General features: G+C 45.2%; 2 protein-coding genes and 2 long non-coding RNA genes across 10 annotated transcripts in view; 2 read left to right on the forward strand and 2 right to left on the reverse strand.

Annotated features, from left to right (window-relative positions):
* Positions 1-1,121, reverse strand: part of VDAC3 (voltage dependent anion channel 3) — a 15,733-nt gene extending 14,612 nt beyond the window's left edge. For 2 of the 3 annotated variants that reach the window (XM_064497887.1, XM_064497886.1), the window contains exon 1: positions 431-479. In XM_064497887.1, coding sequence (XP_064353957.1) covers positions 431-464 — 34 coding nt within the window. In that variant the 5' untranslated portion in view covers positions 465-479. Of the gene's footprint in view, positions 1-430; positions 480-987 lie in introns of those variants that run through there. The other variant, XM_026112215.2, reaches the window with a different exon arrangement.
* Positions 1,122-1,128: 7 nt separating this feature from the next.
* LOC135323699 (uncharacterized) lies at positions 1,129-4,415 on the forward strand. Its single transcript, XR_010385179.1, has 3 exons — positions 1,129-1,380; positions 2,104-2,256; positions 3,943-4,415. It is a non-coding gene; the product is annotated as an uncharacterized LOC135323699 (long non-coding RNA).
* Positions 2,263-16,536, reverse strand: POLB (DNA polymerase beta). 4 transcript variants are annotated; one of them, XM_064497883.1, is made up of 15 exons: positions 16,281-16,536; positions 16,144-16,201; positions 15,888-15,954; positions 15,178-15,252; positions 14,596-14,654; positions 13,936-13,985; positions 13,433-13,484; positions 11,803-11,857; positions 11,652-11,724; positions 11,009-11,079; positions 10,151-10,237; positions 9,016-9,080; positions 8,343-8,482; positions 7,684-7,790; positions 2,263-5,722 (listed from the first exon to the last, which is right to left on the reverse strand). In XM_064497883.1, exons 1-14 carry the CDS (start codon positions 16,534-16,536, stop codon positions 7,696-7,698), a joined length of 1,203 nt encoding a protein of 400 aa, XP_064353953.1. In that variant the 3' UTR covers positions 2,263-5,722; positions 7,684-7,695. The 4 variants fall into 4 exon arrangements, with proteins under 4 accessions (XP_064353953.1, XP_064353954.1, XP_025968005.2 ...); XM_064497884.1 differs by having other exon boundaries at positions 2,263-5,736; XM_026112220.2 differs by having other exon boundaries at positions 2,263-7,790.
* A 257-nt stretch (positions 16,537-16,793) lies between these two features.
* On the forward strand, positions 16,794-24,945 carry LOC135323698 (uncharacterized). Of its 2 annotated transcripts, none has more exons than XR_010385176.1 (5): positions 16,794-16,927; positions 17,869-17,993; positions 18,112-18,278; positions 18,710-18,793; positions 23,411-24,945. It is a non-coding gene; the product is annotated as an uncharacterized LOC135323698 (long non-coding RNA). The 2 variants fall into 2 exon arrangements; XR_010385178.1 differs by lacking the exon at positions 16,794-16,927 and adding an exon at positions 17,042-17,229.
* The last annotated feature ends 824 nt before the right edge of the window (positions 24,946-25,769 follow it).

Here is a 25,769-nt window from a genome sequence, read left to right on the forward strand (position 1 = left end):
GGAAAAGAAGCCAAGCCAAAGGAAAAGAAGCCAAGCCAAAGGTCTAGAACTAAGCTGCGCTACTTATTTTAAGCATCTTGTTTTTAAACAAGTTCTCCTCAAGCCTGTGCTCTCCCCTCCCCCCCCCAACAATAGTTAGTACAACAGCCACAGGAAAACAACATCACGACATAGAAGGTTGAAGCAACTGATACTTAACGTTGCTATCTTTAGGTGTAGTATATAGTAAACCAACGTCTCTATATAAACTGCAAAACATAACGACAAATTGTAAATTACACTGAACCAAAAAGTGTAAGAATGCCTAAAGTGGTCTACAGAGTAACTGCAAAAACAAAACCAAACAAAACACCCAAGAAAAAATAGTGAAGAAAAGTATGTGAAAAAAATTAAACGTTGAGATGCCAGCCTCATTCTTACTGACACTTACTGCGGCAACACCGCCCATGACAGCTCTCACGCATCCTCCGGCAAAGGAGGAGAGAACAGCGATGCGCAGCATTAGCCGCCGCGATCACCAGGCTACAAGCCAACGCCGCAACGCGAACGCTGCGGGAACGGGGCGCGCTCACCGCGAGCGCGGCGCGGCCTCTGCGCGCTCTGCCGCCGAGGGAACAAAACGCGATGGGTTAACGGGGCCGATTCCGCCGGGCTCTCTCCCGAGCTCGCGCTGCCCCCGCGCCGCGATCTCTGCTAACCAGCAGAACGACGGCGCCTGGAAACCCCCGGGCGCTGCCGACCGCAGAACCGCGTTTCCCTGCCGAGATACCGGAGCGCCGGCAAGGCCCCGGGCACCTGCAGGGCGGGAGCGTCCCGGGGCCGCGCCACCTCGCCAGAGGGCACGGAGACAGCGGCCGCCGCCTCCGCCGCAAGGTGACCCGAGGGACGCCAGCCGCAGCCCAGGCCGGAGGCTGCGCCACGACAGCCACCGTGCCCAGGGGAGCGGGCGCGCGCCCCGGAGACTGCCGCCGCCCGGCTCCCCGCTACCTGCAGGCCGCACAGCTCCGCGGAGAGGTCTCGGCGCCCCCCAGGCCCGCATGCGCCGCGCCGCTGACGACACCGCGCACGCGCACCGCTAACCTGCGCGCCCCCTCCCCCCGGGGCGGCGCGCCCGCCGCCCTGCGCATGCCCGAAAGCTGCGGCGGCCGGCGCGGTGGCGTGAGGGGGCCCGGCCGCACCGCGGCCTAGTCCCGGAACCCGGCGGCAAGAGGAATGGCTGCCGTGGGGCAGCTCCTTCGTCTTTACCGTAGCTACTTCTCCTAGCGGCCCCCGGCCTGGGCCCTGCAGGCAGGAGAAGGGGGAGCCGAGGGCCTCGGACCAGCTCTGGTTGCAGCAGTCTCCAGGCAGCTGTAATAGGCTGCACCTCAAAGGGCGTGAGAGGTAATGAAATGCCTGACGATCAGGCCTAGTAGTAGTGCGCCAGGGCCCCCCCTTCAGCAGCAGGAGCTGCTGCGGAGCTCTATGTGAGCTCCATTTCAGAGAGGTGCAGGAAAGCTAACTACACAGTCACTATTAGACTCAAGCAGGGGGTGCAGTGACCACTGTGTCACACCAAGTTTGATAGGTATAGCTGGATGAATCCACTGAACAAGTCATTTTGGCAAGGGAAGAGGGAGAAGAGGAAAGGAAGCTGGATGAGTTGCACCTGTGATTGATACAGAGAGCCTGCTCCTCAGCCCATTCAACTAAAAATTAAGAGTAGCTCAGCATTTTAAAACAAAAAACCTTCTGCTGCACTACCTCCTGCCTTACCGAATTTTGATACAAGTTCTTGTAAAGTGGACAGAAATAAACACAGACTGAACATGCAGCCAGCATCACTGACAAACCCAAATGCTAGTTTGCACATGTGTAAGATTACATATGCACAGATAACAGTACCGCACACACCCACTTCTGCAGATTTTCAGTGACTTGCACAGGGCATATAGCAACTGCCTCCTGTGATTAACAGTTCTTTTGTGGTCCAATTCGGGGGGGGGGGGGGGGGGGGAAGTAAGTTATTGCCTAGAGCAGCTGAGAACAAGGGCTAGTATACAATGGTGGGGGACAGGGGGTAGAGGATGCATTTATGTAGTTCTGTTCTGTTTTAATTCCTCCCAGGACATTTCAGTGCACTGTGGGGAGAGACTGCAAGGTCATCAAATTTTGCACAAACGGGAAGTACCCTCCTGTGCTACCAGTTGAGGATTATGGAGGATGCGTCAGTGCGTGCTGACTGCACTATGTGCTGCCCAGAGAACAGTTGTAGACAGGGTAAGCTTCTGTTACAGCTTTTTAATGCTAGTTAAATAACAGCTAAGAATCAAACAGGATTATACATACATGATGGAATTTTCACTTTGTTAATTCCCACTTATTATTGAAGAAAACACTGAATACATCACTTAGGTGTCTTTACTGTGAGGCATTGGAAGACTTCACGTACTACCAAATCAACTTCTGTCACCTTACATACCACTGCATGCATTAGCGATGAGGAACATTCACAGAAAATGCATCAAAACTCCCAATAGGAAATACAGAAGAAAATAAAGGCAAAAAGAGAGCATCAGTCTATAGTCTCCATTACTAAGAGTGATCTACAGTAATTATATAAGAACAAGTAAAAATGCAATAGTAAGCTCAAGACGGATAAGAAAAAAAAAAAGTATTACATCTGTGTTTGATGATTCCAGTCAGGTTAAGTAGTCCGTTAATAATAAAGATGCAAACCTCTCTCTGCTCTCATAAAGAGAGACAGTAGCCCTAAACATTATCCAAAAAATGGTTGTAGCATTAGCAATAGTGAATTTGACTACATAGAAGACAAGTCTTTTAATATTAAAGTTTAAGCTTGCAATTCTGTAATGCATTTGCCTTACTCCCACATGGTATTAAAAATACTGACGCTCTATAATAAATCAATTAAAACTAACTAGTTGATAATTTCAAGAATTTAACCAACAAAATCACCGTCTCAAAGATGACTAGTAATGCTACCTTGATGGGACATGCTGTCAAGCCCGAAGTATTTGTTGCCTTTCAAAATGATTTAAGAAGAGATATAGAAAAGAGTTGTCAGGTTTGCAGATAAAAAGGCTTATTGACTCTATTGGAATGATAGAAATGCACCAGGTAATCATACTGGGCTTCTGAGTAATGGCAAGTTGAACAAAATTTAGAACCCCGCAACTGATAGTACTACAACATATCTAGGAACAAAGAGCATGAATCGCACACTACAAGACAGGGGTCACATTAGCATATGGCCATGATGAAAGGACTTAGAAGTAGGGATGGAAAACAGCTTAGCATTAGCCTTGGCACTGCATTGGGAGGCTTAACACAAAGATGAGTAGGGGAGATACAGATATTAGCAGGAAATGGCATTACCTCTTTATAAGAAATTCAGGACACAGCCAACCATAACAAATGTCTCAACCTGCTGTATATACATTAAATAAGATACAGATAACCAGAAACAGATAGGAGGAGAGAGCTAGTAGAGCAATCTAAAGTTCTGAGGGGTAGAATGCCTATAGCAATTCCAAAGATCAGTCTCTTAACCAATCTTCTCCTGGTTAACCAAAAGAGGAGCAACCTATCACATTCCATTTTCAGTCTTCAGAGGCAGGATTGCTGCTGCTGGATTAAACAGCTGTCTGACAAAAGCCTACATTAGACAATTTTATATATTCAAATAAGGTGCATTTTTTCAGAATAACTGCTAAAATAAGAGACATACCTTATTGTTCATCACTTGGGGTTTTGGATCAAGTCTTGATGTCCCGTCCCATTTCCCCCCCCCCCCCCCCCCAATTATGTCTCACATCAAAAATGGAATCTGTGATCTTTGTCTAGAATGGACTTGTCTGCCTTTAAGTTTATGCAGGTATGGAACTCTGAATATAGGAAAATATCCAAAGAGGGAGGGAAAAAAAAGTTGTTTTTTCTCTCTAGGTACAGAAACTGTGCCTGTTTGGAGAAAATTACATCTACATCAAACCTTCCACCAATATCTATAGCTATAGTGCTCCTTTTTTTGCACCAGAAGTTGGCAGTCAGCCTGAAGTTACCCCAACTGAAGAAAGAACTGATGAAAGAATGGTTCAGAATCAAAATAATTCTTTTAAGAAAGCAGATATCAGATCTCAAAACAGTAAAGGTAACATTTCAAGGAAGGGATGGAGGGTTATATCTTTGGGGGGGGGGGGGGTAAGTATTTCAGCCTAACAGGAGAAATACATCACAAGGAAATCACTGCTATTTCTCCTCTTCCTGTCACTGCATTATCTGGAACATTTGGCTATTTATTGCTCTCAGGTGCCTCCTGTGACATTACAGTAGCATCAGAAGTACATACACAGTGTGCTGTTCTGTAAGTTCCTTTACTTCATAAATAAAAGAAAGGTCCATCCTGGCCAGAGCATTTATGAATGTAAGCTTCACATTGTTACATACAATGATGTTCTTTTGTTTTAGACTACAGAGAATGGAATAATTGCACAATTCTTGTAACAGTAATTTAGTGAATGTGTACAGGCACATTGTGATGAAAGGAAAGAAACAGAATGCCTTCTGCTACTGCTTTCCTCAAGCAACACAAGACTCTCAGGAGCTCTTAACAGCTAAAAACAGCTATTTGCCCATTACACTAAGAGCTAAATACACAAGATCAGAACTACAAGCATTCATGCACCTACTTACTGAGCTGCAGAAACGGATACATAAAAAACAAAACAAAAGAAGCATTCTAGAGAACCTGAGTAGAGAATATGCAAATACACACTAATTAAAGGTGCAGAGAAGAAAGACAAAGCCAATATTAAAAAAATATATAGATATCTATCTCTCTGCACAGGCAGACTACAGGTGTATGTCCTTACAGTTTTAAAAGCTACAGCAGTAGTACTTACAGCCAGTTCCAGTTGGAAAAACTCTATATGGAAGACATTAGCAGATATATTATTTAATAAAAAGCACCCAACTTTTAAAACAGTGAACTTACCAGGAGGGCTAGGGCAGCTGAAGCACAAAATAATCCCTTTTACATCAAGATTAATTTTCACATGCATACAAAAATTTCTGCCTACCTATCCAGGACCTATAATAGAATTTTAGCCAGTAAACAAGAACTGCTTTCCAAGATGCGGAGTAAGTGTCCACATAGAAGAAGAAAGTTTTTCAGAAAGGGCAAGTGATGGCTCCTCCTGGAAGGAACTGCACTTCAGCATGCATGCAGATGGTGCAACTTTCCAGATCTGTTCCTTACACAGGAAAACATGGAAATGTTAGGATTCGCTCCAGATCTCTTAAAACATTTTGGTAGGGTAGATGGGGCTGAATAGAAGGAGACAGCCAGAATCAGGTTGGGGAAAAAGGTAATCAACCCACAGTCAGGGTACGTTGAACAGTAGTTCTTCACAGGGAGAGCAGCCAGAAGAAATTTGTGGACAAGATACTGTGGCTGAAGGCAGGACAGAAGGGCAGGTTCTGTGCTACTTATTGCAGATCAAGAGGGAGTGCTGTCTTCATGCTTCAGACTGTGCTTCTGGGCTTTGCTGTGCACACCATTTCTGCACCAAGATATGTAAGCCAGTTCTTAGGGAAGGACATGTCTGCTCCAACAAGGACAAAGACACTGCTCAACATCCAGAAATAGTTCAGCGCTGGGACTTTGGCTTCGGTTTGTCTTGTTAACACCAGTCAGTGTGGAAGCACAATGATCACACCTGAGCACCTGCCAAAACCCCCCTCAGAGATATTAAAAACAAAACAAGAGAATGAGAAAGGATATGCCTTTTACTTCAGTTATTTGTGTACTGTGCCACTAATTCAGGTCTCCTCCTCCCAAGAGCCAACAGGAGCAAGTAAGGAAATACCAGCCTCTAAGGATAGACAAAGCACCTAACTGCTCTACAGCCCCCAAGCCCAAATGATACACAATAGCATATCAAGTGGGCTGACCTAGCATTAGAAGATCGTTCTCCCGTGGCAAGTAAGTTAAAGATTCTTTTCTTTCAAAACCCTGAAGAATAGTTTAGTAAATTCTAGATGCTTCAGCCCTTCGACTCGATAGCAAAATGACCCTTAACTATTGTCATATCACATATATTATACATATATTACGTGTATCATTATACTACGCTTAAGTGTCGTAATGGAAGCAACTCCCCCAGGAGATTTCTCCATTTTTGAATGTTTTTGAAAACGGTCATCATAAAACACAAATAATCATTTAAAAATTCCACTTCCAGACTGGAAATTATTTTCTGGAGAGATCTACCCTATTTCCTTTTCCTGTTTGCTCCAGGTATTTCAAACCTCTAGTATAGTATCTTTGTCTGATCTCGAGCCTGAAATCATACAGAGAGTCATTAGTTATGCCTGGCTTGTGTTATATTCATTCCATAGTCACACAAAAGGGTAGTATTTCAGTAGCACCAATGATAATGATTTTGCATTCTGTAACCACGTCCCAAGGTGCAACTTCAGCACTGGAATTTGAGACAGTTCTGCTGTTGATGTCTCATGCTCACATCTTAGGTGTTCCAATTATATGTTTTTAAGCAGAAATAAAACATACCAAGTCTGAGATTTAAGTGCTATAATAATAATAATAATATCCTAATAAAATCCTTTTACTTTCCTGATATTTATACAGGGGGTGAACCGGTCTCAGGCTGAAACTTCATAACTGTGTATGTTTAATTATAAGTGTAACAGTACGTTGCAAGTACTAATTCACTGCCATTGCCTGATCTGACCTATGATTATTCCTAAAGGGCCTGCTGCTGTGCACAGATACTATACATTATATACTCAAGCTGTTTATGCTAGAGGCCTGCATTGGCAAAACTTTCATTTGAACATTCCAAGATGCTCTACAGGCAAAAATTACTCAGATTGCATAAAAACAAAACAAACAAGAAAAACCCCACACATTTATTACTTAAGAGATGTTTTGCAACCACTGCACTAAAGCAATGGCCTTACTTCTAAGGCTTTCAACCTCTTGCCTTTATGATTGTTGCACAAAATAAAGAGCCAGAAAAAAGCTATACTATTTCTTTGACAGACTGCCCAGTGTTTAAATATTAATAATATTTAAATATTAAATAGTAAGTGATGTTTGCACAGAGTATGTCTGTGTATATGACATTAAAGCATAAGAACATCAGTACTCTGATCATCTCTTGTGATAATACAAGAAACAAGCTAAGAGGCTAAGACAGGCTAAGAAGGTGGTAGCTGTCTTCTTCTAACCAAACTGTGAGAACTTCACTAAAACAAAACATTTTGCCTTTAAATCAGAACTTTCTACTCCCCAGGGGTTGAACAGAAACCTGTGATTTATTGCCTAGTAAGATTTTTACTAAACCCCAAAGCCACTGACAAGACACTTTCTCCAAGGCATCTGACTACCATACCCATTTACCACGTTTTTCTTAGTATCACAGTTCATTCAGTTAAACCAGATAGTACAGTAAATGCTTTAACTTGCTTTAAAAGCTTTATATATAAAGAGAAAGATACAAAAATGAGGTCTTATAGGATTTAGTCTTCACTACCTGTTACTCTGGTGCCATGGACTTACTTTAAAGCACCAGTAATGTACTTTTTTGCAGTAGTCATCAAGAAATTAATATGCACTTGATCTGTTCATGAAGAGCTATGAAAATGTCTCACTAAGTCACAAACCTAGACAAGCAGTTATTCACTCCGATCCTCCGGCTCTCGGTACTTCCACTGGATGTAGTCAAAGATGTCTCTTTCACATTCTACTGGTAGGGCCTCCCCAGCAACTCCTGTAAGCATATTACAGATGAGATTTGCAAGGTACTGCCCTGAACTGCCGAACACATTGCAAGATTAGGACTGCCGTAAGCCAAACAGATTTGCACAGAATCATAAAGATGTTGATGTATTAACTCCCACCGGTGCCAGAGGAGATAAGGTATCCAGTTATCTTTGGGGCTGAGGAAGAGGATAGATGGTCAGCCCACTCCCCCCTCCCCCCCAAAAAAGAAAAACAACTGAACAACATCAAAAATCTTGTTGAAAGAGTGCAAAACCAAGTACATGCTATGCATGATACTCATGCAAGACCCTATCTTTAGGTCAACAGTAGAACTCTAAAATAGATGAGATGGGCCAAAGAGGTGACTTCATGCTGCCTGTAGGTAAGCTGCCTCTCCCTGTTACAATGGCATTCAATTTCAGAAAGAACACAGTGAAGAAGTTCAGTAAACTACAGTATTTTCCAAAGCATTTCCAATACACTGAGAAAACAATTTAGAGAGAGGATCACACAGAGCGCATAACTGCAAAGAATATTCTGCATAAAGGCCTGAACTGACCCGTGATGCCCAGGGGACGGATTGTATACTCGTTGATTGTGAAGCCCATTTCCAGAGCATGAGTTCTCATGTTCTTATTGAATATATCACTGCCTGTGAAATATAGTACACCGCAGTAATACTGATCTTTCGGAATGAGCCTGGAATAAGAATGAAAGAAAAGTACAGATTTAGGACAAATACCAAGTTGCAAACCATTTGGGATTCAGTCATTCAGACATTCTTCTAGATTTACTGCCTATTAAACTGCACACATTCTGGACTTCTTTACACTTCTTTTTCCAAGAAGCCTGATGCAAGAATGAAACGCATATCAAAGCGAGGTACAGCACAACTGCCCTGGCCTATAAACTGTTGGTGTTCAACCACTGCATAGTTATGATGCTTACATTCCTGTTAAGAATTATTGTTAAAGCAGCATGATAAAGTAGGTCATAATTCAGAAAATGGATGTGAAGGAACCTGTTTTGCATTCATGATTTGAAATACAGCATTCTTGCTAGTAACCTGATGGAAAGACTGGCAGCTGTTCAGTGGCTTCCATACTACATGAAGCAATTAGAAGACTAGTAAATACCACGTTCTCTAGGTGAAACTACAGATAAGAACGCACAACATCAAACAAATGCCTACGCTGCACTAGTGAGCCAGAGGTTTTTTTTTTTAGGTTTACCGGATATCAATTCTCCTATGTGGATAGGCTGTTCCATCGTCTTTATTTGGCAGCTGACAGACACCCTGTGAGGAAGCAAGGAAAGCAAGAAATTCAAAATGAAATAAAACAAATTTTCAGCCCCATAGGGCTAGAATAATTCTCAGCCTCTGCTCCTAAGCAACCTTTTGAAAGGCACATCTCTAAATGAATGTAGTTCTGGGTTGATCATCAGTCATCCTGGAGAGAAAAGTTAAATCTCTACTGAGCTGATTGCTTAAATATTTAATAAAACAGCTGGATGTCAAATAGTATTGTGAATCACTGTTTTATATTGATAAGAGGACTATATAGTTCAACTTGGTCCGTAACTACTTCTTAAGTTGGTATTAGAGCAGGAAGGACCACAAGACTCTTATTTTTCATTCCTCTCTCTGCCCTAATTATTATCAGGCTCTTCACCATGCACAGATGTAAATCACAGATCACAGCAGCTTAAGGAAAATGGAGACAAAGCTCGAGCCTATAGAAGTGAAAAAAGGAAGATTTTTTGAAAATCTCTCTACCACTTTTCACTTCAAACTGCCTTGTAATCCCTCTGTAATTAACTTTTAAACTTTTTTTTAATATATATCTAGTCTGTAATCACTTAAAATGATAATGCAGTAAGTGGGGAAAACATGAACCATGATGAATAATAAGACAGAAATAAGGAGAAAAAAGTATAGTATGTATTAGACAAAACAAAGTGAAAATACACCTGAAATTAGAGACTGTTTCAAGATCTTTAGGACAGAGTAACAAAAAGGGGCAAAAGTAAGGTTGAAGAAATGATATGTAAGGCTGAAGGTGTGACATACCACCAAGCTTGAGGGGAAGCATTAGGCAAGAGATACAGTCAACATAGTTACAAAGGTTATTTCAGTGAGATTTGGAACTTGCATAAACAGGAACAGCTACATAAATACCTGTAGATTTTCTAATCCTGAAGTTTTTACAAGAGAGATTTCCTAGGCAGCATCTACCAACATTTTTTATTAGGAGAAGAAAAAAAAGTCACAACTCTGACAGTCTAAACAACACATTTTATATCTACCCTAGCTTCTGTCATGAGACTTAACCCCGTCACATTCCTCACATCCCCAAAAATCCTTACCATGAATTTGGTGTCACCTTTAGACAGCATATCTGTGACAAAGCCAACTTCTTCCAGTTGTTCTACAACTTGATGCAAGAGTTTTGACTAAGAACAGTGACAACAAAAACAACAACAAAAAGGATACTTTACAAATAAGAATCTTGTTTACCAAACAATGGCTCGTATAAATAGAAGTGCATCACTATAGTTGTTCGTTTGTGAAGTCTGGCTGAGAGAAAGATTTCAATGAGACTGAAGGGGAAGAAAAAAAAAAAGCTAGAAGAAACTGCAGAAGCAAAACCATAAGAAAGTTTTCCACTGAAGTCTATCAGATTGAAATGAAGAAAACAAACAAACAAAAAACCCTGTTTCCTAGTTTGGAGTTTTGAATTTCCAAAGCAGTGAATCCATAGACACAACATACATACCACATCATTAGGACTGCCCCAGAGTTAGCCCAGATGTATTATATCCACAGTAGGATATTTGCTTCTCCTCCAAAAGATTGTGGCTATATAAAAAGAGATGCTTACTCTGCCTTCAGTTAGTGCTTTATGCTGCTACATCAGTGGTAGCTGTTAGAACTGAGGTTGTAAGAGTACGCAAATTGAGGGAGGGGGAAGAAAATGGAGGGAAGAATAAGAGTAAACAGACTAAGTAGTTCTTCAGAAAGAACACAGCATAATACGCAGATGTGAGAAATGATTGTAACTCCTTAAAATAAACATGTTGCTCAAAGAGAGTAGTTCACTATTAGGACAACAAAAAAGATTCAAGACACTGCAATACAAGTCTAAGATTGCATATTCTCTGTATTTAAACATATCCTTCTGGGAGTAATGTATGGTACTGATTCATCCTAACAGATAAACATACCTGTTTGGATGATTCAGATGTGAAACTTGGATGGGTTAGAAGAACATCCATATCCCCACTTGACTCTGCGCCTAGGAAAGTAAGAAACGAGAAAGAGTCCCTGTGTAAACCCTGCCATCCATTTAAACAAGACCAGTTAAAGTTTATGCCTCAACTCTGTTACTCATCCCTGACAGAAACTATACTAACTCTGATGGACATTGACTTAACCTGTTCTTGTAAACATGCTTTTATGGTAGAAAGTAGTCAATGACCATCCAAGACATTTGTGGAAAACTGACTGTGAAGAGAACATTGCTTTTGCTTCAAACAGAAAGAGTTGGCATCACCCTACATCTCAGCAAACACCCCAAAACTTCCTGCTATACTCTACAGTAATGAAGCACAGATGCTGTTAGTGTAAAAACAAAGCAAACCATTCATACTTTATAATACACTACTCTATCAGGAGGGGCAGACTTACTTCAGACTTACATGACTGTTTCATCGCTGAACTAATCAGCCAAGGAAATACTAAGACAAAAAGTGGGGTTCTAATATCAACTCAATCTCCAGAACAACAACATACATTAAAGTCATATACACATCAATAAATACGCCATCTTATTAGCCCAAAATAAACACAAGATCACATGGCACCAACCTCGCCTAAAACTGCCACATACTGTAGCAATGTAGTTCGGGTCCAGTTTCTTTACTTCCTTCAGCACAATTTCCTATGGAAAGAGAAAAGATGAGATGTCAGTCACTCATTTACCCTCATTGCCTCATGTCCTTGACAAAGACTTTCTTACCTGCATCTGCAGCATTTCTTTCCTTGGGATTCTTTTCTCAAAATCTTCAAAATATCTGCATATATAAATATAAAAATGTCTGAGGGAGAGGCAATGGCAATATTTTAAAATTTCAGTCGGTTAAATGCATATCAGAAAACCAATACGTATTATATTACTGTCACGTCACAAACAAAGTTCCCGTTTCTCACCACAGACAGCTTGGAGGGCAACATCTTGCAAAGTGATGGCAAAATTGCAACTGAAGGTCCTAGAAGATGGCTTCATTGCATATTTTTCCCATGTATCTGAAGAGCTGCTGTGAGGTGGGAGTGATACTACCATATGACCAACTGGTATACATTTACATAGCTCTCCAAAAATACAAAATTCAGTCCATCAGCAATAAGCAGGAAAAGATCACTCACCCTTGGTCAGAGGTGACCTATATTGTCAAAATCCAAATGGAAGCTCACAAGCCAAATACAGAGCTCCTGAAACATCTACACACAGAGCTGCAGAAAACAAACTGCCAGCATGCTGCACAACTTTAGAGAAAGAGAGGCCAGCTGAAACCATGGTGTACCACTTGCCTGACCAGCACATACACATCACCACCCCAGAACCACTGACAGACAGCACTGGCAGCAGCACTGCTGCCTGGAAGCACTACATATCCACTGACAGTCATGATCCAGCCAGTCCAATTTCAAGCTCTGCAGACAAGGGTTCTGGACAAGTTAACTGCTTTTTTTCAGGCAAGCTGCAGTGGAACTAGGGACAAAAAAACTCCAAACTCCACACAGCACTGAAACAATTCTTACAGCTGAGCACTTTCCAGTGGCTCTGAAACAAGACCTGAGCACAATTCCAGGAGCAGACCAAAGGGCACTGCATGCACTAACATGTAGGGATCCTGGATAGATCAGCTGGGTTCTCATACTCACTTAACAATGAAGAGTTTTCCTTAAATGCTGCACATTCATAAAGAAAGGGATGCACACCAGGACGAAGACTCAGATAAAGACTAGAAAGATGATCACTGCATAGCCCTTCCTACTCACTGGTGGGCAGTTTGCCCAGGTCACACATTCTGAATCTCTGCCACTGATGGAGAAACACTAGAGCTGGCCCCATGCAGAACCAACCAGATACATGCGGGTTTAGTCAATTCACTTGCAGCTTCTTGTTAACACAGCTATAGTTCTTCCAGGACCAGCACAGTGGAGCAGCCACTTGGCAAGCAACATTCAAGCTAGGAATTACTGAGAGAAAAGGACATGCTTTCCATGGCTTTCTCAAGTTCAGATGTTGCAAAGGCTTTACCTTGCACAAAACATGACAAAAATGCCTCAGGGCACTTCTGTAGCACTGTGCCAAGATAGCAGGCCCTTTAAAAAACAGATTGCCAATGTAACCTTGCTGAAGTGATTCTCCATGAACCAACTGAAAAGTCATTTGGAAATAATTCCCTTCCAGACAGAGAATAAGCCTATGAATTTCAACTCCAATGAAACAAAAGATCTGAACTGCTGAAAAGCATGGACAGCATGCAGACAGAACCTTACTCTGCCTCTGTAACCTTACGTTACATCCTAGCGTTGAAAGGAGTCATTAGAAAAGCCAAGAACTTGCATCCAAGAAAACTTACTTCAACCCAATTCGCTGGTGATGGGTCAGCTTGTGTTCATTTTTTCTTAGATCTAAAATAATAATAATAATAATAATAATAAAAAAATCAAGGACTAGATTTTTTACGGTAATATTCCTAGCGTACAAAGATGATGCAAGTGGAGAACGTGTAACAAAGTAGCTACGTCACACGCAAACGAAGACATTTTAAGTGGCAGCCTGGTCAATAGCTGACAGTGTAAGTCAAACTGCATATAGCTAGCGTTATCTGATAAAGCCTGACTTCAACAGACCGTTCATCAACATGACAAAAAACATTTCTTTGTAGTCTGTAAACATCTTACTGCGGAAGGTACAATGCATTTAATCTGTGCACTAACTTTATTTTTAATACACTTTCATCAAAAACTAGGCAGAGCTGCTATCATAGTACCACCGTGAGACAGGCAACTGGAAAGCAGCAGCGTTATTGGAGTGTGAATTGAGGACCCAAAGTCAATGCAACATATGACAAACACTCACCTTCTAAAGTCTTAATTCCTTCCTCTACAAACTTCCTAGCAGCAGCAGGACTGCAAAGAGACCAGGCAATTTGCAATCAGAAACAGCAAGAATCTCCTAACACTGAATAGAACATTAGACCTCTAGGTTCTTCAAGACTAAAGTCACTTCTGATGCTTGCCTTCCACTTGGCACACATTTGCAGTCCGTACTTTCAATCAGCAGAGGTGGGTATCCAAAGCTTGGTCTGTAGTAGCATTTTTAGTATTGATAGAACTATATATATAATATTGATACTTTTAGTATTGATACAACTATATAGTGACATACAATCATTCAAAGAAAAAAAGAAAGAAAAACCCCACCTTCACCAAACAGGGAATATTGCTTTAGACAACAATACTAGGATCTAATCAGATGCACGATAAGGACTACTTTAAACATAATCAGTCTTTGAACCAACTCATGGCAACAGCAACAGAACCATTTTTAAACCAGCACTTAAGAAATGAGGCTCCAGCTTGCAACCTACAGTACAGCAAAGCAGTCCAAACTCCAGTTTGGGTGGAGAGTTTGTCATTAGCACAACACTTCAGTGAATGGTTGCACTTTTTTCCCCAAAAGCAGAGGCAAAGATCAAACAAACAGGAGAAAGGGGGGGGGGCAAAGAAAAAGTTTTACCCAATGCCAGTAACTCGGGTCAGGAAGTTGATAGATGCACTTGTATCATCTTGGCGAATCTGGAAAAATGAAACAACACAAACCAAACCCTTCTGTACTCCACTTGCAACAAAGACAAAAATCTTGAGAAGATAATACTGCCTGTTCAGATTCTGCTTTGGAGGTTTACTGTAAGTCAAAGCAAAATAGGACCAAGAGTAGTAGCGTGCATCACAGCAACACCATACGTACCAATCCTTAAAACCATCTGCCCTAACTACCTATGCTAAGGTAAGCAGCACATTTAAAACTCAGAACTCAAGAACACAGTTTTCCAGATCCAGACTTCCATTTCTCAGAGAAGACATTCATATGCTGATGATGATATCCAAAATATTTTCTGAAATAGGTAGTTTTGAGGCATCAGCTGAGCTTCTTTTTCCCCAATTTCTACTCCCTATAGATTCCCTATCCACAACTCTCAGGCTTGACATCACTCTCTCCAAAGAGAGCCATAGAAGTTTCACAAGTTAGACAGACTACTTTGCAAAGTACAAAGAAAAGCAACTATGGAGGAGTAGAGTGCACAGGAAAGCAGCCCACCTTTTCCAACTTGCGTAGTTTTCCAGTGGATAAAAACTCATCTATTTTCTCCGCTATTTTAGCGCCTACTCCATCCTAAATATTGGAAGAAGAGGGGGTGGGGAAAACAAGTTAACTTCCAGATCTTTTATAGTCACTATATCTAGAGGGAAAAAAAAAAAAAAAACCCACACACTCAAAACTACAACACAAATTTTAGAGTCCAGTAAGAACTATAAGGCCATTGAGACCATGACAAAGTATTGGACAATGAGGTAGTGCCAGTACTTGAGGGTAAAACGCAAACTGCATCATAACTGCAAACATCATAAAATCAAGGGCTGTATTAAAAGTTCCCTAAAAGCAATTGTTTGAAACCAGGCTTTGACTCTTACAACTAAGGTCTCAAAGGTTAGCAGGGCAGTAAGAGAATAAAGGGGAAGTTTTCCTCAATGGCAGCCTTTTACAGGTAGGGCCCCAGCCAGATGGACCAGGTGCCCTTAGTTCCAACTATGAAGCCCATACTGTGAAACAGTGCTCCCCATGCAGCCAACCCCACCTGCACCCCCAAGCCCTGACCCCACCACCAGAGAAGGAGACAGTGGCAGAGCTGTCACAGGCAGGGCTGGTTCCATGCTGCCCCCCATCCCTTTCAGGAGCTGGCATTACAGCCCTCATGCTGCAGAACTTCTGCTGACCTGATTACCTGCCACCCTGGAACAGGCACCTACCAGCTTCTTGGCCTCAGCCCCACTGCGGATCTTGCTGGGATACCGGGAAATCACAGAGGCTGCTTTTCTGCAGAACAGCACCAGTCAGACACCAAACCAGGCAGCAGTGCTGCCACCTCCATCTGGGGCTCACGTGACAGGGCGGCACCGGGGGGGGGGGGGGGGAAGCAGGCCGGGGGGGAAGCGGGCCGGGCGCCCGTTCCGGGTGCCGGGCCGGGCGGGAAGCGGGCCGGGTGCCCGTTCCGGGCGCCGATACCTGTACGCGTTGTACTTGTGAATAGCGCGGTTCACGTTCCGCTCGTAGTTCGCCAGCTCTAGGGGGGGGCGGGGGAGAAAACACAGTTAGAACAGCCGAATGCTGCCATAGTCCCGCACGCCCTGGCCACCACCTACCGGTGAGAAAGTCCGTGATGCCCTCATTGGGGCTCTCCGGTGGGGCCTTCCGCTTACTCATCCCGGGCAGCCAACAAACTAGCCGCAGCAAGCAAGAGCACCGAGTGACGGGGGCCCGGATATCACAAGGCGGTGCTTCCGGCGGTGACGTCATCAGAGCGCAGCCGCCTTCAATGAGCATGTGCACCCCCGCCCCCGCGCGGAGCGCCGCCGGTGACGTCAGGGGACTGCAGGTCGCCGTTGGCGTTTCACGCATGCGCGCCGCCGTGATCACCAGAGCTCCATGGCTCCTCGGGCTGCTACTGCGGTCAGCCGCGTTCCCCACCCCTCCTGGTGCTCAGTGACCGACAGCATAGCCGATCTCTGCCTGTTGGTGGTGTCCCGTGTCTCGAGAACGGTTTGCGCAGCGTCCATGCGTTCGGGGCTGTGTGTGAGCAGCGGGAAGCAGCAACGCAGTCACTAGGACTGCGCGACCCTTGCGGGAAATCCGCTGATCGCTTTCTCTGACCAGAAAGAGAAACTGGGAGAGCAGCTCACGCATGCGCACTGCGGCACCGCCATCCGGCCGCCCGTGCTTCAAAACGTGGGGTGCAGCTACGCGCGCAGTGCGCTCTTGTAATCGCTACCGCACGCTCTGCAGGAATACGGTAGGACCGCCAGCAGGACTGCGCATGTGCAGTCCCGCGCACAGCGCCGGGCTGCAGCCCGCCGGCCCGCTGGAGCGCATTCTCCGCGATGGCGGCGCGCCTCCTGCCCCGCCTCCCTGCGCGGCCGGCGCATGCGCGTGCTAGCGAGAAGCGTGGCGGCGGGCAGAGGCGCGCTTCCGGTCGGTAGGGGCGGGTGAGGGCCGCGGGTCACGGAGAAGCGAGAGCATCCCTTCGGGTGGCCGCGGGTGCCGGCATGTCTCCTGGCCGCTGGGACCCTCGCTGTGTGGAGGCGCAGGGCAGGGGTGCGTCCTGCTCGGCTCCGCGACGGGAGCGCCGGTCTGACTTTCCCTTTCCCCATGGAGACTCATAAGGACCACCTGCCCCATACCACCCCATGGAGATCCATTGCGACCCACTGGGAGCCCCTTGCCTCATAGCAGAACACCACAGCTATTACACTTACTATTTCATCCCTGAGTTGAGCATTTTGCGGAGGGTACCATACGGTTTCAGGACTGTTTGCTATTCATTTTGCTGGCTTAATCCCTCTGTAATCTTTCCCACAGACACTTCTGTTTGAAATATTCTTTGGCATAAGTCCTGTAAAGTAAGCTTTTGAGACAGGAACTTTCCTAAGTTTGCCTGAAGTAAAATGGATGCAAAAAATCCACTTTCAGTACTCTCCTTATGTTTTGACCATCAATTGCCCTTGGCTCTTCCAGTTCCTCAGAAGCCAGAGAAAACAGTCATCAGTTCTCATGCTGTCTGCAAATTGTTTTCCTCAAACTATTTTTCTGTCCTGCGGTATTCTACTTTAAAGCGAAAGTTTGTGGCCACTTCTGTTTTCTGCTGCTGCTTTTTTTTTTTTTTTTTTTTTTTTTTTTTTTGCTTTGCTCTATACTTTTGTAGGGTGATGGATTTTACTATGCCTCCATCAACAGGCGCTGGCTGGCAAAGTTGTTATGTCGCAATGGAGACTCTTAGGCGAGACGGAGGAGTTGAGATCCGCAGCCCACCAAAAGAACATCGCCCAGGAGGGGATGCTAGCCTTGAACTATAGGTGCTGGTGCGTGTGGCTCGTTCTGTCAGACACAAAGAGGTTTTCTTTGGTTGCGGAAATTTTAGCTTGGCTTTACGTCCTATAGCAGTAGTATTTTTGTATCTATAAATTGCGTTAATCCTAGGTGTTCAGAACCTCGGGGAACGACTATATGCTGTGGGAAGAACTACAGGCTACCACCACCCTCGGATCTTTGTAAGTTATCATGCGTCGAGAGCGGCCTGGAGAATCCAAATGGCGGCGGAAAGGTTCTCTGCCTGGTCTTGACGAGGAGCCTTCGGCCGCGGGAAGGTTGGTAGAGTCCTTAATGTACTTCTGAGTAATAAGCCACAGTGCGTGGACCGGCAAAGGAGGGGGGGAGTAGCAACTGGTAGCCTGCTCGCTAGGTTATTGCTGTTGCTAGCAGGGCCGCGAGGTCTGTGTGGAGCCTCATCTGCCTGTTTGGAGCTCTGTTTTGGTCTGTTTACCCGGAATAACCAGTGAGGCCTAAAATAGGAATTTTCATGGCTAGATGGGTAAGCTGTGACCCCACCTGTCTTTGCCTTGCTTTGCTGCTTAATGTCCTAATGGCAACTTGGGACCCCAGAATAAAAACTGCTGCAGCGCTTAAGGGAGGCTCTGCATTTGCCCAGGTTAGGGAACCATCATTAAAGCTTTGGGGGAAGAAAGCGCTAAAAGGAGAATCTCCCAGTAGTGACCTTGGTGGTTTGATTCGTTTGCAGGATGCTGTTCTGAGGGCCGGCAACTCGAAGAGGAGCAGCTCAGCCTGTTTTGTTGATTCTGGTGATACTGTTTTGAGGAAGCAGGTAAGTACAGAAGGGGTCTGGCAGGGTTTTCAAACAAGACAGGAAAGGGCAAGGAAGATTTGAGAGTGTGGAGGAAATAAGTGCCGTGGGTACTGAAGTTGTTAACGGCTGAGGGCATGTGGGGTTAAGCATCTGAGAGGGGCTAATGCACGAGGAACGGTAAAATGCTGTGACTGAACGCGAGGTTCCTCCCCGGCCTGGGCCTGTGCGTGCACCCTCGCTCCTGCAGACACAGACACCCCGGAGCCGTAGGGAAACAGGCAAGCAGGCCCACGAGCGGACTTTGGGCACAGCGATGCGCAGAGAACTCTGCGGGTTCGGCAGGTGAGTGGGGCTGGAGCATGGAGAGGGCTATTCCGGGCTGTCGGGATCCATCCGGTTCTGCACCCTGCCCCTCTGTCCAGTGCTCCATCCTTCTCTTTCTTTCCCCGTGGCTCTGCCTGGTGCCCCACCCCTTTGTTTAGCTCCTTGTTCCTCTGCCCGGCTCCCCATCCCTCTTGTACTCTTTCCATCCCTCTGTCAACATCTACGTCCCTCTAACTGGCTCCCTATTGCTCTATCCGGCTCTTCATCGTCCTCTTCCTCTCTCTGTCCCAGTACCTGCCCACTGTCCTTCTGTCCAGCTCCCTGTCCCTCTGCCACTCTCGTCTGCCTCTCTGTATTGCTCTTTGCCTTCCCAGCCCTCTGCCTCTCCAGCCTTCTCTCTGTTTTTCTATCCCTCTGTTCGGCTCCTCATCGATCTATTTGCCTCCCTGTCCCTCTTTTCCCCTGCTCTATCCCATCTCTCTGTCTGAATTCCCCTCCCTCTTTTTCTCTCCCCACCTTTCTGGCCAGCTCATTATCCTTCTCATTCTCTTCCCATCGCTCCGACTGGCTTCCTGTCCCTCTCTTCCCAGCCCTGTTCCTCTGCCTGGTTCTCCCCCCTTCTCTTTTGCTCCCTGTCCCTCTGCCCATCTCCCCTTCCCTCCTTGCCCCTCTTTATTCTTTTGCCTGCCTCACCATCCCTCTTCTTCTCTCTTCTGCTCCACGGTCCTCTGTGCAGCCCTCCCTCCCTCCCTCCCTCCGTGTGGCCCTCTCTCCCTCTCTTTCTATTCCTTTGTCCAGCGCCCTGACCCTGGGGCCAGGTCTCTATCCTTCTCTTTCTTTCTCCATCCCTCTGCCAAGCTCTCTACCTCTCTTTTCTCCTGTTCTGCTCCCTGTCCCCGTGTCCAGCTGGAGGTCTGTCGTTCCTTTGCGTTTTGGCTGGTGCGGCAGGTGTCGAGAGGCGGTTGGCGCTCAGCAGAGCTGGTGATCAGCAGCGCCCAGAGGGTGCCATTGATCGGCCTGATTCGGGTCACGTCAGACACCTCCGCGGTGGCTCTGCCTGCGGAGGCGTGGGGCTGTGGGTGTGCAGCAGGGGAGCACTAGTGAGCTAGAGATGCCATGGGGTATGTAGTCGACAGAGAAGAGGAAGGTGTCACGGAGGCAGAGAGCAGCAGAGACTCCGAGTACTCAGGTGTTAGGACAGGTGCTTGTGGTAGGGCAGTCTGGAGCTGCTGTTGTTGTCTGTCCTACTCGTCAGCGCAGTCTGCAGCTATCGCATCTTGTCCACCTGGGTGCAGCCAGGGCTGCTGCACGGTGCAGCTTGAGTCGCGATCACGACACTGGCATTAAGCCCACTTTTCTGTCAGGTCTGCCTTGATGCAAACTGGTGTCTTCCCTATGTCTACCGCTCAACCCGTGTTGTTGATTTAGTGCTTCCCGAGGGGCCATGCTGTGCTGTCAGCACGCCCGCCCCCCCCCCCCCACCATCGCTTCCTGACAAAGAATGCTTTGAGTTTATCTTAGCAAGTGTGATCATTTACGTAGCTTCTGGCTTGTTTCTTTCCTTGGAACTCCTTTCTCTCCGCTGTTCTGGCCCCCTCCAAACAATTTCTGCTTCTAGTATTATTAATGTTGGGCTGTAAACCTTCCAGAGCTTCCTTCTTTGAAGCCCAGGGGTTCAGGTATTGTTTGTGCTTTGGGAGTAAAGGTCCTTCACAACTGATGTCTTAAGTATGCAACTGTTTTTCCTGGGATTTTTGTTTTCGCAAGTTACGGTTTCTTTCAGGAGCCAGCTACAACAAAAGTGACTTTGCTATAGCAGAGAAATGGGGTTACATGTGTACAAGCAGAAGCACCATAGTACACAGCAAAACCATAATCTACAGTACCGGTAGTGCGGTAATTGGAAAAACAGTAACAACTTTGGTGTTGTAGGACTGAGAATTAGTTGGTTGCATTAAAAATTGCTAAATATAGTTTTTGATGTAGGCCAGTATGCACCTGAGTCCTTCTGACTGGGTGTGCGGAACACCAAGCTCCTTTCCCTAGAGTGGGGCTTTCAAATTCAAAGCGTGTTCCTTTTTGCAAAGATACTGCATACTGCCTACAATTTTTCCATACTTAAAAAGATGGTTCTCAGATCAGACAACTTCTTTGCGTTGATGGATATCTAGTGCTGTTTTCCCAAGACAGGAACGCTGTAGTTGCACATTTTTACAATTCAGGTCATCTCCTCAGCAACAAAAATCCCTTTGTCGTCAACTTGATGCATGAATACATACCATACGTGTGCAGTGTTTTGCAGTGCCTGTGATCAAGGAACCTGGCTTTTGCTGTTTGTAGTTTATAGCTGTGTGTAAATAAATCCGCTCCTCACAGAGCAAGGCTGTACGCAGGTGCAGTCCTCCCAGTCCCGGTGTTGTAAAGCTGCATTTAATGGCATATGGTACATTAAAGTACAGTGTGCTGCGGGAAGCTTTTCTAGGCATGAGAGATTCACCTGGGCTTCTCATAGCTCTCAAAAATCTGATGTTTCATAAGTTCTGTCTCTCTGTGTGTGTATATGATTCTCCATTCTGTGCTTTGTGTGTTGGTGATCTGTTCATCACAGTAGCCAGTAATAGGAGGGACATCTGTCCTTAGGGAGAGAAGTGGAGTTTCTCTTATTCGGAGGGGGAGGTGGCTTTAAATTGGATCCATTTCTTGCTTCTGCTCTCTGTTTACATTTTGCACTCCTCTTTAGCTTCAGCTAGGGAAGTTAATCTTAAAAGAAAGTATTGCATCTTTCCCTTTTTACGTATACATTTGCGATGACAAAATAGAACAAACCCCAACAAAAGCAAGCCAAAGCAGGATACAGCTAACAGTGTCAACAGTGTTGGAATGGATTACTTCCATGCCGCTCCTGCGAAGCAAAAATAACAAGCAATTGCTATTAACAATGACTTTGGGATTCCTGAGAGAACGTCTCCTCCTATTTTTGTTTACTTCAAGGGTCCAATTGGTAGCATTTTTCCTTTTCTTTTTAATTTTTCAACTTACCTCATTATTCTTAATAATTTGGCAGTTCTCCATCTGTGAGCATTACTGATTGATTCCATCCGTTCTTTAAAAGAGACTGACAGATTTAATAATTTAAATAAAAATTGCTACATGTCGGTATAGAATTTTATCCTCTTTTTCTTTGTTACTTCTAAAAGAAATGCTGGGTGTAATGGACGAGTAAAATTCATACACTATAGGGTTAACTTTTGGAAACATTAAACATGCTGGTTAAGCGTTGTCTATTAAAAATGTATTAAGTGTTCTCCAATACTCATCTCTGCTGTCTTCCTTCAATGTGACTTTTATTCTGGTGCAGTCATAATATTCTACTGTGCATTATTCATTCTCCTCCTAGGTTCCAGCCATGCTTACGCAGTCATGCGAAAATCGCAAACAACAATACTATCGCTAGGTCTAGCAGCTTCTCTTTGAGTTGCTCTCCTCTGTCGTCCTTAGGCCATCTCTGGAACGCAATTTAAAAAGACAAGGATCTCAATTTAAAAGGGCAATATAACCACCACTAGGAGCTTATATTTTTGGAGGACTTTTCCCGAGCTTTGACTGTAACTGATGAAACCATTTCATCTGAGATGACTTACAGCTATGTTCACCTTCTACAAAAGCCTGAACTGTTTCTTTCATGGGCGGGTTTTTATTTTGTGTCTTCTACATAATCTGCCGCACAAAGTCTCCAGGTACTGCTGTTTCTGAAACAGGTTTCTTGTGTGTAAACTAAAGGTGTTATTGATTGCGGCTCTTGGTTCCGTCTGTCGCAGAGCGCTCTCTGCCAGGGGGCATGTGGTGGTGGACAGCTGTATTCCTCTGGACTCTTCTTAACACGGTTATTGTGAGCAATGAATGTGTGATTTCGTTAACTCGTGAAATGCAGCCTTGCCCTCAAAGCCCAAGGGACAGAGTTAAGGTGCAGATAAGCCATATTAAGATGCTGTTGTTGAAAGCTTTAAGGATTCCCTCCTGCTCCCCCGCAAATTATCTTTTTTTTTCCTTTTTGGTTTATCATAATATGTACATGCCGTGAATCACTTTGAGACTGTTAAACATCTGTTTTATCATTTCATTCCTGTTCAACAAGCACCATCTACTACTGGGCTCTCAGGAATGCAGTGAGCACAGAACTATGTGTATTTAGAGATGTGCCTTTCCAAAGGTGGTTTGGCTGGGTGGGGGGAGATCGGTCCAATCCTTTGAGGCTACCTCTACTCTGTTTAATTTCATTTTGAATCTCTTCCTTCCTTTGCTTTCTCATAGGGCCCATCTGTCAGCTAACAATTAAAGAAGACGGAACAGCCTATCCACATAGGAGAGAGCTGACATAGGAGAACTGATATATGGTAAACGTAAACGCCCTAGACCTCTGGTACGTCACAGGTGTTTGTTTAGATCTGTGCATTCAAATCTATAGTTCCACATTCAGAATGTGGCACTTGTCTGGTATCTAATTCCTTTCTGTAGCATAGAAGCCTCTGTATAGCTGCCAATCTCTACAACAGGTTATCAGAGAGAATGAGAATGCTGCGTTTCAGCTCATGACTGCAAAACAGGCTCCTTTGTGTCCAGTTTCAGAATTATGACCTACTTCATCATTCTGCTTCAACATCATTTCTCAGCAGGAATGGTAGCACTTTAACTGTGCAGTGGTTGAAACCGGTAATGTGTAGGCCAGCGCAGTTATGCTGTACCTTTCTTTGATATGCATTTCATCCTTGTATCAGGCTTCTAGGAAAATAAACAGTACAGAATTCCAGAAGGTGTGCCTTTAAATAGGTGGTAAATCTAGAACAGTTATACTTCGTCAAGTGCCTATTCATTCCGTGAATATTACTGCAAGAATGTGTACGTTACTGATCCTTTAAAGCGAGTCCATGGCACTGGGGTAGCATGTGTTCTGAAGACTAAATCCAAGAGCAACTCATTTTGATGCTGTTCTCTTATATGAAAGCACTTAGAGCAGATTAAAACATTTATCGTCCTATTTTGTTTATTGAATGGACTGTGAGACTCGGAAAAACCTGCAGCAAAGGAGACACGGTAGTCAGTTTCCTTGGAGAAGGTGTCTTGTCCTGTACTTTAGGGCTTCCTGTACATTTTGACAGACAGTAGTGAATGACCGGTCTCCTTTGAATCCCTGGGCAGCAGAAGGTTCTGACTGGAAGGCAAAATGTTTCTTGCAGCCGGGTTTGAAGAAGCTGGCTACCAATCAAAAGTAATGACCAGCTACCAATCAAAAGTAATGACCAATCTGTGGAGTCACTGGAAGTTTTTAAAAGACAGTTGTCACCTTTAATGGAAGGTGATGTGCTTTCGTTACTAATCCCTGTAGTAATCGAGCCAGGTAAGTGATACGAGGCGGGTCAAGCCCATTAGTCTTTAGGCTGTGATCCCTCTTACACAAGTCCAGATATTTTAGAAACTGAACAAGCCTTTTTAGCTTGTTTCCTGTAGTACCGCAAAAGGCGATCAGAATGCTAATGTTTTTGTGCTTTAACATGGTAGACATACTCTGTGCAAACATCTCTTACTGTTTAATAATAAAAACTGAGTGGTCTGTTGAGACAATAGTGTAGCTTGCTTTTGGCTGTTTATTTTGTTTAACAATCGATGAAGGTGAGAGGTCCAAAGTCCTAAAGATGACCATTGCTTGTTTAATGGTTGCAAATTGTCCCGTTAAGTAGTGTGTTTGTGTGTGTTTTTTTAACTGCAGCCTCTGAGAGTTTTTTGTCTGTAGCGTATTTTGCAATGTTAGAATGAAAGCTTTGTTAATAAAGCCTCTAGTATAATACTAACCGGCTTGAGTATGAAATACAGAGAGACTATGCCTAGCAGTAGGCACTGTAAATACCTGTAGATCAGACTGGGCAGGGGCAGTGAAATGTCTCCAAAGGCCAGTGCTGGAGTCGCGTGCTGGCCCAGGGTGACAGGACGGGAAGTCGCGGCGGCAGCTGCTGGGGCGGTGCTGCGCTTGGGAGCCAGCGCAGGAGGCAGGTAGCGCCGCTCGCTGCCGCCCTCGCCCGCTTACACAGCGGTACTGCAGCCGGCCGAAGAGCGCATGCGCGGTAGCCTTCCCCGGCCACGCACCCAGCTGTCCGCGGAGAGTGAGGAGGCAGCACCACAGCGAGTGACCGCGCGCATGCGCAGTACTTCACGGCCGCACTCACTGCTGCCCTCAGGCGGTAGCAGGTAAGTACGGCGCATTGGGGCTCGCGCATGCGCACTGGCTTGCCGGCGCTCTCTGCCGAATCCAGGCGCAGAAAGAGCAAAACGGCACCGAGTGGGGACGCGCGCGCGCACCGCGTGCCTCCGCAACCCCCCCCCCGCGCTCACTGCTGCCCTCGCGTGTCGAGATAGGGGTACTCCCAATGTAGCTCCAATGAGGCACTCATGCGTGGTGGGGTCACAGCCCTCACTGCTTCCCCGGGATGTCGAAAAAGCGGTCCTAAACACACCGAGGGCACGCATTCCCACGGGGTTCACCGTGGTCACTGCGGCCCTGGCATGTCGCCGAAGCAGTGCAAAAGGGAGCGGGCGGGCGGGCAGAAGCGCAACTGCCTCCTCCACAGACGCTCCCGTGTCGGAAAACCAGTAGTGCACCCGTAACGAGGATGCGCGT

The sequence above is a fragment of the Dromaius novaehollandiae genome, chromosome 26 (genome assembly GCF_036370855.1).
Source record: "Dromaius novaehollandiae isolate bDroNov1 chromosome 26, bDroNov1.hap1, whole genome shotgun sequence".
Taxonomy (NCBI): domain Eukaryota; kingdom Metazoa; phylum Chordata; class Aves; order Casuariiformes; family Dromaiidae; genus Dromaius; species Dromaius novaehollandiae.

Bases quoted from the DNA above. Each gene is read 5' to 3' on its own strand.
- POLB (XM_064497883.1), bottom strand. From the start codon at position 16,536: ATGCGTGAAACGCCAACGGCGACCTGCAGTCCCCTGACGTCACCGGCG. The intron at 11,725-11,802 runs GTAAGAAAGTCT...CTCTTTCCATAG, and splicing joins AAGAAATGCTGCAGATGCAG to GAAATTGTGCTGAAGGAAGT. The intron at 10,238-11,008 runs GTATGTTTATCT...CACTGTTCTTAG, and splicing joins CATCTGAATCATCCAAACAG to TCAAAACTCTTGCATCAAGT.